General features: G+C 47.7%; 5 protein-coding genes across 5 annotated transcripts; 2 read left to right on the top strand and 3 right to left on the bottom strand.

Annotated features, from left to right (window-relative positions):
* Positions 1–87: 87 nt before the first annotated feature.
* On the top strand, positions 88–814 carry LCP9604111_8608 (uncharacterized protein; the record flags this gene model as incomplete). The annotated part of the gene is made up of 2 exons (XM_039076770.1): positions 88–272; positions 322–814. The coding sequence occupies 2 exons, from the start codon at positions 88–90 to the stop codon at positions 812–814; spliced, it is 678 nt and encodes a 225-aa protein (XP_038925352.1).
* Positions 815–1,863: 1,049 nt separating this feature from the next.
* LCP9604111_8607 (uncharacterized protein) lies at positions 1,864–3,396 on the bottom strand (the record flags this gene model as incomplete). The annotated part of the gene is made up of 1 exon (XM_039076769.1): positions 1,864–3,396. The coding sequence occupies one exon, from the start codon at positions 3,394–3,396 to the stop codon at positions 1,864–1,866; it is 1,533 nt and encodes a 510-aa protein (XP_038925351.1).
* Positions 3,397–4,771: 1,375 nt separating this feature from the next.
* Positions 4,772–12,233, bottom strand: LCP9604111_8606 (type I polyketide synthase; the record flags this gene model as incomplete). The annotated part of the gene is made up of 8 exons (XM_039076768.1): positions 4,772–4,923; positions 4,989–5,658; positions 5,721–10,057; positions 10,135–11,059; positions 11,123–11,485; positions 11,542–11,810; positions 11,867–12,011; positions 12,063–12,233. The coding sequence occupies 8 exons, from the start codon at positions 12,231–12,233 to the stop codon at positions 4,772–4,774; spliced, it is 7,032 nt and encodes a 2,343-aa protein (XP_038925350.1).
* Positions 12,234–13,639: 1,406 nt separating this feature from the next.
* Positions 13,640–14,755, top strand: LCP9604111_8605 (zinc-binding alcohol dehydrogenase family protein; the record flags this gene model as incomplete). Its single annotated transcript, XM_039076767.1, has 2 exons — positions 13,640–13,748; positions 13,815–14,755. The coding sequence occupies 2 exons, from the start codon at positions 13,640–13,642 to the stop codon at positions 14,753–14,755; spliced, it is 1,050 nt and encodes a 349-aa protein (XP_038925349.1).
* A 1,200-nt stretch (positions 14,756–15,955) lies between these two features.
* On the bottom strand, positions 15,956–16,342 carry LCP9604111_8604 (uncharacterized protein; the record flags this gene model as incomplete). Its single annotated transcript, XM_039076766.1, has 1 exon — positions 15,956–16,342. One exon carries the CDS (start codon positions 16,340–16,342, stop codon positions 15,956–15,958), a length of 387 nt encoding a protein of 128 aa, XP_038925348.1.
* Positions 16,343–18,038: the final 1,696 nt, after the last annotated feature.

Here is an 18,038-nt window from a genome sequence, read left to right as displayed (position 1 = left end):
TCCTTCTTTCCTCTACCGGCTGAGATAAGGAGGTTGGTATACATTGAGCTTATGGGTGGTCGGCGAGTGCACATCCGATATTTCTGGATGGAGCCGTTGCCATCTTGGCCGCAGTCGAAACGAGGAGGACCTCGCTGGCACTGGTGGCATCGTGTCTGTATGGAATGTGATGACTTCATCAACGACCCTTGTGATGACCCTTGTTCACATTGGTACCCTGAGTCGCAAAGGCTGACAATTGGCGGGGAGTGGTTGAGATGCTGCCAAATCGGGTAAGTCACTATGCTCATAATATCAGGACAATGGCTTATCATCGTGCAGATACGAAGAAGCTTTAGATGTTCTCTATGGGACAAATAACTTTGTGATGGACAATGCTATGGATACTCCTTTTCTCATATCAAGGATTTTGGCACCGCGATGTGCCTCTTTTATGACGTCTATGGAAATCTCGTTTGCTGTTAATATATGCAAAGCTGGGCCAGACGAGGATGATTGGATGAGAACATATGCCGCGTTCTTCGGATTGTTCGAGCAGAGTTTCCGTGGTGTACATCGACTACGCCTACAACTTAAAATGCCACCGAGCGAAATTGGCGAGATCTTCTTTGACGACGAGAGGCTGAGGACGTTCCTTAAGCCGTTTGACAGACTATCAAAGGGTCGAGAGTGGACAAGACTGCAGCTTTGCGTTCCGGATTACTATTTCCAAAGAATCAAACAAATAAAGCCTGGTCAAGATAGGTGGGAGCTTACAGATACTATGTGGGGTGACCAATCATTGTATCCTGTATGCCTTGCGTTTGGTTTGTAGGGAAGAAATAAGAGATATGATAGGAGAGCTACCTGCTTCTAGGGTTAAAGAGATGAATTGACTTGATTTGTTGTGCCTAAATCTTAAGACAGATTACTGAGTAGAAAGTGCGAAGGCTTAGACCCTTCATCGGCAAAACGACCTATGCTACTTTGAATTTATACTATGACCCATTCTATCGAGACCGGAACAATACGTCCCAAAGACGGGATTCCATTTAACGAATTGATGGTCCGTCAAAAAGCCTTCTGCAGACACAATGCTGTCGCATGTATCAGTCTGTGATTTGTTAGCGGAAGGCTCACGCCATGGTTGTGGGCGTATCTCACCTGAAATATATAGTCCTGACAAGCAGTGGCAATGCCGCTTTGGATAGGACTAGGAGTGAAGTCTGTATCCGTTGCCACTGGGATAGTGTATGCGAAGGGGCATAGTTAGTTAGCGGCCAAAGGTCTAATGCCTGATTTTCCAGGTCTTATGCCTGAATTATTCGTCGCTTTCGACACCGCTCTATACCATGTACTGTAAACAGACCATACAATCCATACAAATCATTTGCTGGGCGTTAATAACCGACCCCAACCGTATAAAACGGGTGTATATGGAAGTTTATACAATAACTTCAACGCCGAGAAGTTGTATACGGAAATTTGCACGGTAGGAATAGCTTCAACGCCGAGAAATGGGTACATAAGGAAATTTGTATGGCGGGAATAGCTTCATTGTTTGAACTGACCTTGTCATGGTAATTCAGGTATTTTGATTTCTGTCAGTCTAAGATAAAGCAGAGCTCAGGCGTATTCACGCACCGACCCTGCAAAATCAGGCGCTCCGTCCCTGTGCACATGTAAATATGTGATGACATGGCATCACATGAGATTCCTTAGGGTTTGATAATTATATGAAATACTTTTATTGCTAGACTTGACTCGTATAAACAAATGGATGAAAGGCTCATAGCTCGAAAAATACCGAAATGTAGGTCATAAACGTATATCATAACTGGGTTAGAATAAAATCAAAAGGCAACATATATTGTGTTTCGTGAATCATGAATCGAAAATTGGCCCGTAGGCTGGAATCCCTTGTGATTCAAACTCGTAAACGATATCTTGAGTCATTTTGGGGTTGCTGATAACAAACACTGCCTCCGCTTTGAATTCCTTCACTTGCTGTCGCACGATAGGGAGCATGTCAACACGGCCATCACGACTGGTATCGAAGATAATCGGGTCAGGGCCCATCTTATGGACGAGATCAATGACATCCTGGCCATAAGTCTTGACCGGGTTACGTGTCTGCCAAATGACCTTGATCAAGGGCCGGTTTTCGTCGCCTAGGAACCCAAGGCAAGGTCCTATCCCGGACCCCGTGGTGACTATGATAATGCGGTCGAAGACACGCAGACCATATCCGACACCACGCATCAGTGCCCCGCGTTTCCAGAGATGAGTTGGCGGTTCACGAATGGTATCCGCCGTCCAATCACCTGCTTTTGACACCACGATCGACCAGCTTCTCTTATGCCTGTGGCCCTTAACAAATGGCTTTTCACCGGTTGGAATGGGGTCTGGAAATCCGGCAAAACTGTGCCAGTCGCGTAGAGGATGCTTTGAGACTTGGACACCTTTTGCGAAGTTGATCGGGGTGAAGTCAAAAGATAGTCGTACAGCATGCGAAGACAGGGGCTCGGCCTTTACCGGAACCCTCCGTAATAATAGCCATGGATGGGCCACGGCGAAGACAGCCGCAATTAACAGCCAAAATGCAGGAAGAGTGACGAGGGTATAGCCAAGAGTTTGCTGCTCTGCATTGCCCACGTCATGGGCGAATAACATGACTAAGGCCACGAAAAGGGCCAGGATCAGCCATGAGGTGAATCGGTGGGTGAGCTCGAAGTAATCATGCATTCTCCTGCGGAAGGTTGGGTATGCCACGACTACCATCACAACAAGTAGGGCAAGAATGACGTAGGCGACGGCGATCGGTGCGGCCGAGAAACTGGCATCTGTTACTGTGCTGATGGGAGAATTTGTCCAATAGATCTGTGACACCATGGCAACAAATCCAATGTACCACACCAGAGATGCAGTCCCACAGCCACTGTGAACACCACCGTAGTGAGCTGCCTTAGCGCATCTGCGGCGCAAAGATAGAGGTGCCTTTCGAGGAATCGAGCACACCACTCTATAGATGGCGTTGACCATCATCGGGTGTCGAGCGAGACCGCACGCCACCAAATTGACAGCTGTTGCATTCACAAGTGCCAAAAGCTTCCGATCAGAGATCATCACGTAGAGAAATACAGCGAGATTTGCGCAAAATACCACAGTGAAGAGCCGGCGATACACAGTAAACATGACATATCTGAAGTGCGCAAACCGCTTTCGTCGGGGCTCTGTGGGCTGAGCCTCCAGGTCAACCACATTGGGAGAATCGGGGCCATTGGATGGAACCTCATTGGAAGAGTAATTGCCAATAAACTTTTCAGGATCTGGGGTAATGGCCATGTCATGATCTATGACAATAGCCTTGGCCGGGGGTACCGGCATGCATAGATCGTTCTTCTCAGCGTCCGTCATAGCTGAAGATGAAAGGATGGGGATATGAAAGAGAGAGGAAGGGGGGAGAGAGATTGTAAGACGACAACAGAGTGTTTATTCCATTTATTCCTTTTTTTCATGTGCAAGACTAGAAGACGCCTTACAAATTTTAGTCCGACCTTCCTAGGAAAGTCACCCGCGCAATCCCACTCCATACAGTTCCGGCCTTGCAGAGTACATATTGATGGACCTGCTTGGGTCCATGAAAGGCTCCACGGTGTGGAGATGCCCTATGTTGTATGGAGTACAAAGTACGGAGTAGCATATCGATAGTGGCTTGCCTTGCTTAGACTCGGTGGGAACGTGGACGGTCCAGCCCAAGCTCCACAAACTACCCCTCAATGTAGTTGCTTCGAAGCCTTTCCATTTAGGGTCGTGTTGAATTTTGATTGAATTCGGAGTATCTCGGCCGATGTAACTGGACAGACGCCGACCTGCCGGCTTGGTAGATCCCGATACCGTCCGGACAACCATAGTGTATATACATAATCGAGGTGGGTTTTTCTCTTGAGCTAGCATAGAACCTAGATTTGAGATCTGCGAGACCATCGAAAGCGAAATCAACTCTTAAAAAATCGGAATGGACGGTGGAACTTGTAAAAGCTACACAGTTACTCACTCCATAGGCAAGTGGGGTTATCGCCTTACTTCCCAAGTGACATGCACATATTATACCATCCATGCAGCAGCAAGGAAGACCGCACAGCTCAACCGTTTCTTAACAGGGTAACGTGTCCGCGGGTACTCCGTACTCCGAACGGAGTCCACGTTCCTTGTCATCGTTCAGGGCAGGGGTCTTCGCGAGATTGCACAGCAGAAATTTTCACCCCAGCCCGCTCCACGGGATCGAAAACTCGGTCTTTTTGTTGATCAACCAGATCATCCAGATCGAAGTGTCGATCCAGTTCCCGATGTGTCAAGGCTATGGGCTTCAGTGGAGCCACTCGTGGATGAAGCTGTTTATCGTGCTTGATCCCCCTCACTATATTGCAATGGCGACTCTCACCCCGGCCATTACATGCTGCATTGGTCCTGCAATCTGCACAGCGGAGCTATCCGCCAGAAAATATGCGAGGCTGCTCTAAGGATGAAGATAAATTGAATGACATGTGAGTTTGTTGACGGGACCCACCTGCGGCACGGGCTACAGGTCTTGGCAAATTGGAAAATTTCATATATTTCGTATATTTCGTACGCGAAACGACGTATTGTAAGTAAAAAACACATATACTGAACTATTGAAACTACCCAAAAATGAGATTTGATAAACCGAGATTGAAACAGGAAACATGATGGGTGAAGAAAAGGTTGTTCTGAGCTAATCCATACCGAGTATGGATTATCAGATAGTCCTTCAGCTCGGCACCGAGACAAACGAACTAGTAGAAGCAATTTTCCTCGCTAACGCCTTGGTCGGTTGTGAGCCAAGAAACTCGAAGGAGGATAGTTCTGACCCCAGTTCGCGAGAGACCCAGTTTTGAACGGCTGTAGCTTTCAGGGAATCAACTAGTTAGAAGCCAGTGTTAGTCAAGACAAAAGTCACAGTGGGGAAAAATCATCAAAAGACATACCTCCCAACGCGGACAATGGTAGATCTGAGTCGATAGCATCGGCAGTTGTAGCCATTGCATCTGCTAGATATTCACTCAGAGCGTTAAGGACAACCTCAGTTGCATTGTCAAGGGAGTCACACCCCTTGAGTAAGGCGCTAGTCTGAATAGAGTCCTCAGTGTCATCGGCAGCAAGGCAAAGCCGGTGATCAAACTTTCGATCGAGAACCCAGGCTATGGAGCCATTGCTGCGAGACAGATGATCGGTCATGCCAGCAATTATTTGAGATGGAAGAGAAAGCTTGCTGTTAATGATCACTCTGAGCAAGGTCTGGAGCTCATGGGTCATGATTTCTGTACCCTCAAGATGTTTGTATCGGCGGCGGCGTTGCTCTTGATCTTCGGCAATGTCGCTGAGTCCACTAGCATCTGGAACGAGGCCAATATTGATAGAATGACCTGGGAGACCGTGACTGCGTCGCCATTCCATGAGAGCGTCAATGAAACCATTGCCCGCAGAATAGTTAGCCTGTCCCATATTACCAATGACACTGGCCACGGAAGACAAAGCAATGAAGAAACCCAAGCCTTCAAATTCCGAAAATAGATGGTGCAAGTTCAGTGTCCCGCGGATCTTGGACTGTGTGGATTGGGTCCAATCATCAAAAGTCATGTTCTCGAACATTGCGTCCTGATAATAAACGAAGGAATTAGCTAGTGTCAATGAAAACGAACGAAATGAGGGTAAATAACCTTCAGAACTGTTGTACACTGAATCACGCCTGCAACGGTCCAGTTCTTACTCCGAATCTTGTATGACAGGTGGTCAATATCTGCCTGTTGGGCGATATCACAGCGCAGTACATCTATGCGGCACCCATGAGAGCGAAGGAGATCAAGGGCTAGCTGTTGACCAGGTTGTGCCCCGCCAGATCTTCCAAGGAAAACCAAATGGCGGGCCCCGGACTGCACCAAGGTATCGGCAAGCGCAAGGCCGAGGTTTCCTAATCCACCTGCTAGTATATATGTGCCTTCCGCTGGCAAGCCAGTAAGATTTGGCAGTGGCAGAACAATAGGGACCCTTCCAGGAGCCCGAAGATCCACGATAGCTCGGGTATTGGCCACTTTGCAATGTTTCAAAGCTCCTTGGAGATCAGAAACGGGGAACATAGAATAGGACTCCACGCGGTCCAACATCCTATGCTGCTTCATGAAGTCAACCACATGCCGTACTGAAGCATGAAGATTGCCGGGTTTCTCCGAGAAAATTTTCTGCAGTCGCGGCGAAGAGAATGTGCAGCCACTGTCAATGAAGCTCTCTGGAAGAGCACTCATCTTCATCTCGCTAGATAGATTAATGTACTGTCCACCTGGGACAAGACACCTAGCAGCATTCCGACCCGCATAGCCGCCAAGGAAGCAAATGCTGGCGTCAACTCCACATCCGTTGGTTAGCCTAGACACACTTGTTTCTAGGCTACCGTGAACGCCGAGAATTCGATCCGCTAATACTGGGTAGCGAGAACGAAGGTTCTCGGTGGTATCTGCAGAATCAGTTGCCACGATGACTTGCATGTTCATGGCAAGGGCATAATCTATCATGGCCTGGAGAGTTTGACTGATTGAGCCGACCAAAAGCACCGAGGAACTTGAACTGAGGCGACCAACTTGGGTGAGAATCTGATAAGCGTTTATGTACGCTAGAGGAGTTGATATCGCATTTTTTGGGTCCATATTTGCAGGAATCCTGATAGTGTCACTTTCTAAGACCCGCATTGCTGTCATGAGTCCCGAGCTCGCCGATGTTAGGGTTAACACTTTATCGCCAACAGCCAAGTCGTGCACACCAGATCCGATAAGAGTTACCTTTCCAACAATTTCGAACATTGGAAGAGCTGTCTCTGGTGTCTTCCCTTGATCCCCATGTAAATCGAAGATTGTGGCCATTTCAACCATGATTTCAATGTGGTCAGTGCGAAGTCCCTCTTCGAATGGTTGTTGTTCCTCCCAGCGTGCGTTGTCTGCATCTTGGAACTTCAACTCAAGGCGTCTCGGATCAAGTGTAAGGTCTGACATCACAGGCCTGGGGCCATTCATAAGAGTGTGCATGGCCTCATCCACTGTTGGAGTCTCAATGACCCGTGGAACTAGCAGCCGACCGTTTGCCAGACGATACTCCAAGTCTGGCCGGCGCGAGCTCTCCTGCGTCGTGAGCTGCATGACTTGGAGAATGCCACAAGCTAGTCCGAACTTGTCTTCCAAATCTTCCACATCGACCAATAGGTGTGGGATGGTGGTGTTCCACTGCTCATTGCGAAGTGTTCGCAAAAGGCCGCCTGTGGCACCAGATCCAATATTCTCAACAGCCCCTTGGCTCCAGGAAGGGGACACCCAAAGAACGTATTTAACTCGGATCAACTCCTGGAGACGTTCCAAATCATTTTCCGTCCAGCCGGATATCCAGGGACTTGCCAAGTCAAGCAAAGAAATCACAGTCTTTCCTGCTAGTGTACCCACCTGTTCCAATTCAACAGGCACCAGACGAACGTTATGGGTGGCAAATATATTCCCAAGGTGCTCGAAAACAGCTAGTGTGTTAGATTTGTCGGCTGGACTCAAAATATAGATTTCGGAGTCTGTAGTCCACGAGACTGGTGTTCTGCGCGCGATGATAAACTCGCGATCTTTGGTCGTGCTGTGAATTTCAAGGCCTTCCAATCGTTGCAACTTCTCTGCTGCCGAGTCTCGATTGGTTCCTGATACCCGTATTGCTGCTAAACCTCCGTGTTCAAGAATGGTGGGCAGACACGATAGGATAACTTGAATGATTTTGTCGTCCCACTTGGGCTCATCGATCACGACCAAATCATATTTATCCTGAGCGAGCGACGAAGATGGAAGTTCGCTTAATGTAGTGAGGGATGCCAGGTGAGTTCCCGGGAGGCTGTTCTCTGTGGGAGTGACGCCCTCCACTTGATTTTCGTGGCCACATGAAGCGACTGTCATCCTTCCTAGGCACGGCCGCTTGCCGGCACTTGGAATCAGCTCTTGTAGACTTGCGATCCAAGAGGATGTGTCCGAAGTAGTAATGAGTGCTCTGGCATCCCCGTTGGTATAGCACAATCTCTTGATCCAGTCTGTTAGTTGGAGACTGCTGGCTTGCACGGCCTTCTTCTTGTTTCCGTCATTGATTTGGCTAGTGACAAGCGGCGACTCCAAGTGTTCATCCCAAACAATCGACGAATATCGGCTCTCCGAAGATGCTTCCTCTTGCTTTAGAGAATTTGAGTTGAAGGGAAGGCGACCGAGATGAACACCTTCAAACGTGATCCAGGGTTGTGACCAGGTGGGGTCCGACGCGATACAGTGGGATTGTGATTTCCCGTCTCGCCACTTGGTCTCTGTGTGGACGACAAACTGCTCCCCCGGTTGGGGTTGGAACGTATTGGATATGTAGATATTGTCCACTCCGATCGGAATATTTGCTTTGTTGCTGGATAATGCATCAGAGCAGGACAACAGGGCAGACTGGAAGAGGCAATCAAGAGTTGTGGGATGGATAAAACTGGATGACTCCTTTTCGAAAGGCATTGATTGTTTTGTGTCTGTGACGACCCCGGATAGCCAGAGACGAGACTCTGAATCGCAAAAAGAAACGCCAGTGACTGTCTGGAAGGCCGGTCCTACGGTGAGTCCTCCTGTGTTAGACAACCATTCACGTGCTTGTCCAACGTCAGCCATTTTGGCGACTGTTTGGGTATTCTTGATGCGTTCCAACGCTGCTTGCCAGTTTGAATTATGCTCATCGTCGGTTCGGTTCTCGAATCGCGCAATGAATGCACCCTTCGCGTGTTGAATCCAAGCACCCCCCGAGGGAAGTGAGAAAATTCCGAACTGATACCAACCCGGCATCCCTGGATGAGGGGAGACCTGAAGAAGAGTTTCCAAGCCGCGTTCCTCGTCTGGGATAACAACCCCTCGCATAAAATGAAGGTCTTGGAATTCTATTCCTTTGATGTTGGCTGGGCTATCAGCTAGTTGCCGCGCCGCCTCAGTAGCCATCACCAACATTCCCGCGGCTGGGAACACAATCGATCCGGCGACAACATGATCGGCCATCCATGGATTCTCGGAGAGTCGCAGGAAGTTTCTCCATCTTGGCTCTAAAGCGTTTTGAAAATCTACGGCAGCTCCCAGAATATCATGACGTGGATGCTGACGTTGTCTCAACTGCGCTGTCTCTAATGGCTCGTGCCAGAAGGACGTTTGGTGATTCCAAGGATAAGAAGGCAAATCTGGAATCATTTTTGGGCTTGTATTATCGACACTGCTGTTGACCGCAGCAAGGTCTATTGTGTGTCCTGTGCTCCAAAGCGAGCCAGCAACTTCCAATGCTGTTCGCAAAGCATGCTGGTTCCGTGAAACCAACGAATAGTACGGCAATGATGCCATATTTGCGTTGACAGACTGCAGGATTTGAGTGACAGGTCCTTTTAAAACGGCGTGTGGACCGATTTCAATCAAAGCGGTCCATTTTATTGGAACCGGCCGTCGGCGAGACTTGATAGACTCGCTCAGGTTTGCGAGTTGTGACACTGCGGCAGTAAACTCAACCGAGCTGACCATGTTGCGTACCCAGTATGATCCACCAAGTTCGGCGGGATAGACACGCTCTTTTGTGACCGATGAAAGCATGGGAATTGAGCCATTGTATCGATCCTCAGGCTTGATACAATCGATAGCACTACCTACCACTTTAACTAGATCTTCCATGTGAGGGGAATGATAAGCTGTATCAATGCGCAGCTTCCGGGCAAAGTGACCATCCTGTTGTAATCTTGCTTCAAGCTGATCAATGAATTCCACATCACCCGAGAGGGTTGTACTGGCAGGACTATTGACACAGGCAACCACAACTGAACGTGCAGGCAGCTCCTCGAGGTACTTCTTTGCGTCAGCCGCAGAAATACCAGTAGCGAGCATACCACCTCGTCTGTCACTCTGGGCAATCTGCTGCGAAAAGAAACCGCGGAACCATGCGACTCGCATAGCGTCTTCACGAGAAAGATACCCAGCGGCATATCCAGCAGCTACGTGTTGCAAATAAGTCAGCTTTTATTCATCATTGGATGCTTGTTTGAAGCGAGAATAACGGAGATTTGCATACCAATTTCACCGCTGGAGTGGCCAACCACTGCGTTGGGAAAAACCGACCAACTGGCCAGAAGATCAACCAAAGCAATCTGCAATGCGCAGGTGATAGGCTGGCTGCGATCAGGTCGGTTTATCTGACTGTCTTTTGCCTCCGCCTTTATCTCCTCCACCATATCAAAGGGACATCCCAGGGACGAAAGAATTTCCTGTGATCGTGCTATACTTTCCCTGAAAGTGGGAATCCTCAAAAGCTCCCGGCCCATTCCAGCCCATTGGCCACCCTGACCCGTGAACACAAAAGCAAGTCTTGTTTGAGCTTTGCGACTAGCTCGGGGAAATTTGGGCAATCCTTTATCCAAGATGCTCTGCAGCTGGTCTTGTGAGTTAGCAACTGCGAAGCTACGGAAGCCTAACTGCGATCGGCGTGTCAACATCGTATGGGCTAAATCTTTGAGTGAAGCCTCCCGCTCGGCTTTTTGTTGACGTTGAAGAAATGTGCTCCAATTTTGACCGGTCCGTTCGATACCAGCTTGGTCAAATGTAGAAAACACCACCACATGAGGGGCCGGCTCCTGGTCTTTAGCATTGCCCAGGGCTTCTTTGGCACTTTCGAGAATCAAATGCGCATTTGATCCACCGAATCCAAATGAGTTGATACTAGCCCGCTGCGGAAGATGGTCTGGCCAGGGCATTGTTTTGTCGCTTAGGCGTAAACGCCAATCATCGAGCCGGATCTTGGGATTGATGTTTTGGAACCCGGCGTTTGGCACCAATGTGCCCTTTTCTAAACACAGCACGACTTTGATCAAGCTAGCCACTCCTGCGGCTCCTTCGGTGTGACCGAAATTTGTCTTCACTGAGCCTACGTATATTGGCTCATCAGTCGGTGTTCGTGCCTGGCCCAAAGTCATTCCGACAGCAGACAGCTCTATGGGATCCTATTCATCATTGAGTTAATCAAACGATGGCTTTTTATCCATCAATGGAGCTATTTTGCTTACCCCGACAGGAGTTCCAGTGCCATGTGCTTCAAAGTAGGAAGTGTCTCTCATTGAGATGCCATGACGTTCATAAACCGAACGAATCAAGTTGGCTTGGGACGTTGGACTGGGCAGTGTAATCCCAGGAGTCCGGCCATCCTGATTAATTCCTGTGCCGCGGATGACGGCTCGAATATTATCTCCATCGGCTAATGCGGCGCTGAGGGGCTTCAAAAGCACAGCACCGATGCCCTCACCCCGACCATATCCATTTGCAGACTCATCAAATGAATGACTTATGCCATCTGCACTCATCATGTGCATGTAGGACAGTCTTTGTGTAAAATTAGGGTGCAAGATAAGACTGGCACCAGTCACCAAGGCCTGTCACAAGCATGTTTAGTCTGTGTGATCAATAGACATCAGATTGCAGTGCTCACCATTCCGCACTCTCCAGACCGCAAGGATTGAGCTGCTAGGTGGATCGCAGTCAAACTTGAAGAACACGCAGTATCCATCATGATACTTGGGCCTTGAAGATCAAAGAACCATGACAACCGATTTGCCAGCATAGTCCTTCCATTACCAGTAGCCGAGTTGTGAGGCATATCATAGATATCTCTTGTTGACAATAGCTCATAGTCATTGGTCATTGAACCAGAGTACACTGCCGTGTTACTGCCTGGAAGCGTGTCTATCGGTATCCCGCCTATTTTTCCCTATTAGCTGACTTCTTTCCGGAAACGTGAAAATCACTCAACTTACTGTTTTCGAATGTTTCGTATGCAACTTCGAGCAACAAACGTTGTGCTGGGTCCATGCCCGCCGCCTCTTTGGCAGTGATAGAGAAAAAAGGAGCGTCAAACCGTGATGGATCTTCCTGCAAGAAAAACCCACTATCATGATTGATCTATTCATCCTGTTAGAATAGTAAACTAACATCTAATTGAGGTATTCATACCGCTCCTTTGCGTTCATGGCTAGGGTGATGCCAGGCCGAAGCTTGGTATCGGCTTGTGGGAACTGTCCCATGCCCAGTACGTCCGTCGCATAGCATCTGCCAGAAGTTCTCAACGGAGGTCGCTCCTCCAGAGAAGCGACACCCCATTCCAATGACTGCAATTCCCTCCATATCTGTAGGTACAGAAGTCGTTGCTGGTAGACTAGGCATCTTCGGGGTATAAAATTAATCGAGGACGAGCGTGGACAAGAATAAGAAGGGATGCTGTGGGTTATTATACTCAATGTTTTGCATTCTTCTGATTGCCATGAAACTGGCTCTCGGCGCTAATGCCATTAATGCGTAAATTTGTATATTCATGCATATTTTACTGGCTATCGGAGAACATGCAGTGGAGACTCATAGAAAAACGGACGATGCACCTCGTGCATTCAATCTACTCCGTATTCTGCACATCCGTTGGAGTTTGGCTTGGTAAGATTATGTTTCCTACGCTAGAAACAAGTCCGGAACAATAGATATGGCTAATGCTGTGGGATCTTATTCTCCATGCTTGTTCAGCTCTGATTCTATACCCAGTTCCATGATATTCTGCAGGTTGGAATCTGCTCGGATGCCAATGAGGCCAAGATTACGAAAATGCTGCCAAGTGGAGATTGTCTACTCCATAGATCAACGAACTGGATCGTCCATCCCTTAAGATAGACCAGACATACGTTATAAATTATACTGTGACAAGCCATTACCAGTATCGGTCATTGTATTTCACGATTGCCAAATGTTCCATGCTCCACTATATTATGACACTAAGCTGTGCTAAGCTGCACCAAGCCAATGTTTGTAGCCGAAGATCGCCTATCAGAATTTCTTCTTATGATTTTTCTCATGAGGGGATTCCCATCCCGTAGTGGAGCAACGACTTTCTTTTCCCAGCCCCCTATTTGCGACAAGTTCCACTTTTCGGACTCCCCGGGTACTTGCGATTCCCTTGCTCCGCACTCCGTACGGAGGACATGGATGTATTTTGGAGAATCTCAATATTGCCTGTTGCACTATATCGAGGGCTATCCATTGGGCTATTATCATTGAGTCTAATCTCGCGTCGGTGATGTTTGGGCTGTGGTAACTGAGGGACCATTTACTGGCATCGCCCGCGCTACCCGGTCTCAATATCACGATGAGATCTTCTAGGCTGCGGAGCACATTCGACAATAGTAATGGATTAATTGACTTTATTGAAGCTACTAACACTTGCTTGCCCCTCCCCTCCACGCAGATCACTTACAATACTCCGTATTTCGACGATCCTGGAAGCTACACGCAGTAGCCAGATAGATTATCGCGCGGCAAACCGTACTTTGTCTGAGATCTCCAATAGTTCAATCTCGCCCGGAATCATGGACAACTCTACGGAGTAATTCCAGGCCGCGTACGGAGAATTGCGCACGGAGTGCAATAGTATACACCCCTTTTGCAACCCCCAATGCCATTTGGTCAATTTATCTAAAGAAATTAGAGCCATACCCCCACCTCTCTCGCACCCCTCATTTTCCCTCGCATCGCGACATCTGTTGAGAATGACCACCCAAAGCGCCATTGTCGTCCAAGAACCTGGTCGCGCAACGCTGGTAGATGTCCCACTCCCTAGGCTGCCGGATAATTACATTCTCGTCAAAACAAAAGCCGGTATTTTCTCCTTGTGCCCTTCTTCGCTCCCGTGCTTGATGAATAGTTGAACTAACAAGTACGAAGTCGCTTTGAATCCAACGGACTGGCGTCATATTGATTTTGTACCCTGTACCGGGGCCACGGTGGGCTGTGACTATTCCGGAATAGTAGAAGCCGTGGGGCCGCTCGTCAAAAAGCCTTTCAAAAAGGGCGATCGAGTTGCTGGCTTTGTACACGGTAGCAATGCCGTTCGCCACAATGGCGGCGCATTTGCTCAGTATATTATTGCGAAGGGCGATCTCCAAATGTTGATACCTGAGTCCATGAGCTTTGAGGCAGCAGCTACCTTTGGTGTGGGTTTGACAACTGTTGGTCAAAATCTTTATCAGAGCATGGAATTGCCTTTCCCCGGGAATCAGTCGAGCGAGTCAGACGACACAAATATCCTAATCTATGGAGGGGCAACTGCTACCGGTACACTCGCGATCCAATTGGCAAAACTATCGGGACTGCGAGTTGTCACAACATGCTCTGAAGCCAATCGCAGCTTCATGTTTGAGCTTGGGGCAGACGCAGTTTTTGATTACCACGATCCACTGGTGGGAGAGCAGATCCGAGAGGATACTGATGATGCCCTGGAATTCGTTTTTGATACAATCTCGACGCCCCAATCTGCTGCCATCTGCAGCGCTGCCATTTCGTCGGCGGGCGGTTCCTATAACGCCCTGCTAGATGTTTCATCCGCGAGAGAAGACGTTGACTCGCATGTCTCAATGGCGTACGACATCCTGGGGGAAGCCTATCGCATGGGAACGACCGAGATATCCCCTGATAGTGCTAACCTTGAATTCGGCATCAAATGGTGGGATACAGCGCAGAACCTACTCGAGGGCCGCCGCATTCAACCCCATCCATATCAGATTAAGTCAGGCAGCTTGGCCGGTGCGTTGGCTGGTATTCAGATATTACGGGAAGGTAAAGTCCGAGCCTCTAAGCTAGTCTATCGGATTGATGAATCCGAATAAAATGGGTTTAAAAAAATACAAGGAGTTCTTGCCTTTCTACCAAATTTCAATAAGAAATCAATCTTTATAACGAAGAGGGATATGCACGATGGGCAGCCTGACCAAGCAGGGCAAGACGAGAGCGACACAACAACACCAACCATCCAGGACGGCCGGCTAGCAAGCATAGGTATCACATAGACCACACCATAGTATACAATCTCCTAGTGCAGAAGTATCTCGCAACTCATTTCTCATTTCAGGGGTGATGATCCGTCTACACTGCCTGCTCTCTAGAACTCTACATCACAGTGCTCGGCGTGCTACAGCGTTCCGAGGTGGACAATAACTGTAAATTCTATATAACTGTAAATTCTGTAAGTATCCGACTTCACAGAGCTCCATAAAAAATGAGACATACTGGTCAATCATATTCTCAAGAAGTTGATCAACCCTCCATGCAAACAACAGACATATATATAGGCCGAGCATCTGCCATAAAAACCATATGGTTTCGTGTGGGGAAAGGGCCAACAGGACTTCGGTTATTGCCTCTTGAAGGGCAAGGATAGTGGAGGACGCGCAGGGCTCAGTGACAGGGGCAGTAGAGGCAAAAGACATCTTAGATAGACGTTAGCAAAACGAACCCCTCAAAAGGACTGGTGGAAAGACTGCTGGAAAGACTGCTGGAAAGACTGCGAGGGAGACTTACGATCTCAGATGGCTCTTTTTTTATGAATCTATCGAGTGATGCTGATGGGGAAGCTTACAGAATCTAAAAGTGCTCTGACAGGTAGCAAGGTGCACGTGAGCCGTGAACTAGAATAGCAGGAACGACTGTTCCTGAATAGGAAGAAAACATACAGAGGTTAAACCTCGGGGGTAACTGCCAGTTTAGATCAGAGCTCTTGTAGCGGCGAGAGAGAGATGAAGAAGGATAGATTCTTTACAATGATCGAGAACTAGTTAATTAGCTAAATAGCTAGGTGAAGCCTGACAAACCAGGTAACGGCATGTGATCGGCCCGTGACCACCAAAGCAAGAGCATTCACAGACAAAAGAAAGAGTTTGCAAAGAAATCATGGAGACCAGGCAGGCACCTCGCCAAGTTTCTCCTTCTCCTCTTCGCCAATAAGAATAAACGTTTCATCGACTTGTTCAGCCTTGCCTTTTATCAGCTGCTCTTTGGAACAACCTTCTCGCATCCTGGAGGCATCACAATCACATCAAAAGGACTGTCATGACCATCAAGAGATAATCCCCATATTGAAGCTCGATTGATCCTTCGGCGGTAGCCACTGCCGTCGTCCACGACATGAAAATTTGTAAGGAATCCCATCTTTTCTTTTTTAGTAAGCTCAAAACCCCGAGCTTGGTGACAACATCCACATACCACCGTAGAAAGTCCAGTTCCAAGCTGCCGTGTCTTATCAATCTTGCGATTAACGCAACATTCGCAGCTGCGGCCACAGCACCCCCTGCATCTTGAGTTTTCTCTTCAGGTAGGGTCAAGTCAATTCCTGATTGAGTCGGCTTTTCCGTAGCTTGCATCTTGAGTTCTTGTTGACCGTGGAAGCTGTGTCCCAGTTGAGACCAGGTTATATCCATGTTGGGTGAAGAGGATAGAGACGTATCTAGTAGAAATCAACTTAGTTTGGGAGATGACGGAAGACCGTCCTTGAAATTGAGGTCCACCAGGTGAACGACTCATCCTGGTGTCACATATTTTCCCATGCTCTCCGACCTGCGGATATCTAACATCAGAAAAAGAGGGAGCTTCTGAACGAATAGAAAAGAATGCGTGAACAAAAAACATACAACAGTGAGGATTCGCTGGTGGTCACCCACCCAACTACTAACTCACCGGCGTGTGGCTTAAGTACGGCTGAGCGGACGGGAAGCCCTGTTTTCCACACCCTATGGTCGTATGTGCTTGTTTACTAGTTGATGAGACATATATAATAACAGGTTTCCTCGCTTCGCTCAGTAATATAACATATATTTGGGATTAATTTGCCTCGTCCATCTGTTTCTTAACCCAACTAACTACTGCATTAACTAACTATAAAAGCACTCCCGAGGCATAGATAGCAATGCAGACAACTTTTCACTTCTCCTCTCAGTAGTCACCCCATGGTATTCTCCTGAATCTCCTCTCTAGCACCCTAGTACTCCCAGTGACGGCTTTTCTCTCGCACCTGTTTCGCAGGCAAGGCTGTCGGTGCCCCTGTCCCCGCTCCAGGGTTTTCTCTTCAATGCTTACATGTTTACAGAAGTGGCCAGCTATACAAGCAGGCCTTCTCCAACTTCTGCACCTGCTCTATCTCTATTTCTCCCTACCTATTCCTTATTTTGAATCGATACACTCTCACATCTAGCACGTCACACCCGGGTGAAATTCCTCTTCTATATGGTCAATCGGTAATAACTTTTCTCCAACCTGAGGTTCAAGACTCTAACCCGATATAGGTCAGATTCTCTGCGTGTACTAAAATCTAGATCTACCATTTACCGAAAATATACACAGATATTAGAGATTCCTTATATTTGCTGCATTTTTCTTTTGTTGATGCAATGGGCTTGTCTGGAAGTGCTAACAGCTCTTGCTATAGATTGGGACACGATTCTTCTTTTTATCAATAATATGCGGGCTTTTCTTATATTTATAGAAAGCAGGGTTGAAACGAGTACAAAAGCCTATTTTTACCTCAATCTGGCTCTAACCTCTTTCGTAGCACGTAATGAGTATGAGATACCTAAAACATTGTATACATTGTAGTAAGAAAATCGGGATGATGATGTAGTTGCCCTGTTTTTAAGACCGTATTTCCAGTTTTACCACACTCATAGAAGTATCATCACCCACAAACTGAACGAGAATAATGTTTTGAGAAATGCAGGTCCCATGGTCTCCTATACTTGCCAGCTGACCTACTTGGAAGGCTGGTATTATTTGTCTTGTCTGCTTTGTCAGACTACGCATTGTGGATTTACCGCTTCAACATATAGTTTAGCGCAGAGTAGAATAGAAATCAAGTGAAAATGACGCTTCAGAAATATTTTATATTTGGAACAAAAATATCAACATTCTCTCCTAATTATGTAAAGGTTTCAACAAGAGATGATGGTCTGCCATAATAGACGATTGGGTGATCAAATATAACGCTGTCATCAAGCCCCGGAGTTATACCAAATGTTTCGATCTCAGCTCTATCCGGGACTTGGGACTCACCCATGGATGCGCTCATTTAAGGTTTGCGGCTCCACAACTTGAAATCACGTGAAGTAATATCACCTGATCCTG

This window comes from Penicillium roqueforti, assembly GCF_015533775.1.
Source record: "Penicillium roqueforti strain LCP96 04111 chromosome Unknown scaffold_35, whole genome shotgun sequence".
Taxonomy (NCBI): domain Eukaryota; kingdom Fungi; phylum Ascomycota; class Eurotiomycetes; order Eurotiales; family Aspergillaceae; genus Penicillium; species Penicillium roqueforti.
The sequence above is the reverse complement of the archived record's forward strand: the minus strand, read 5'-3'. Positions and strand labels throughout refer to the sequence as shown.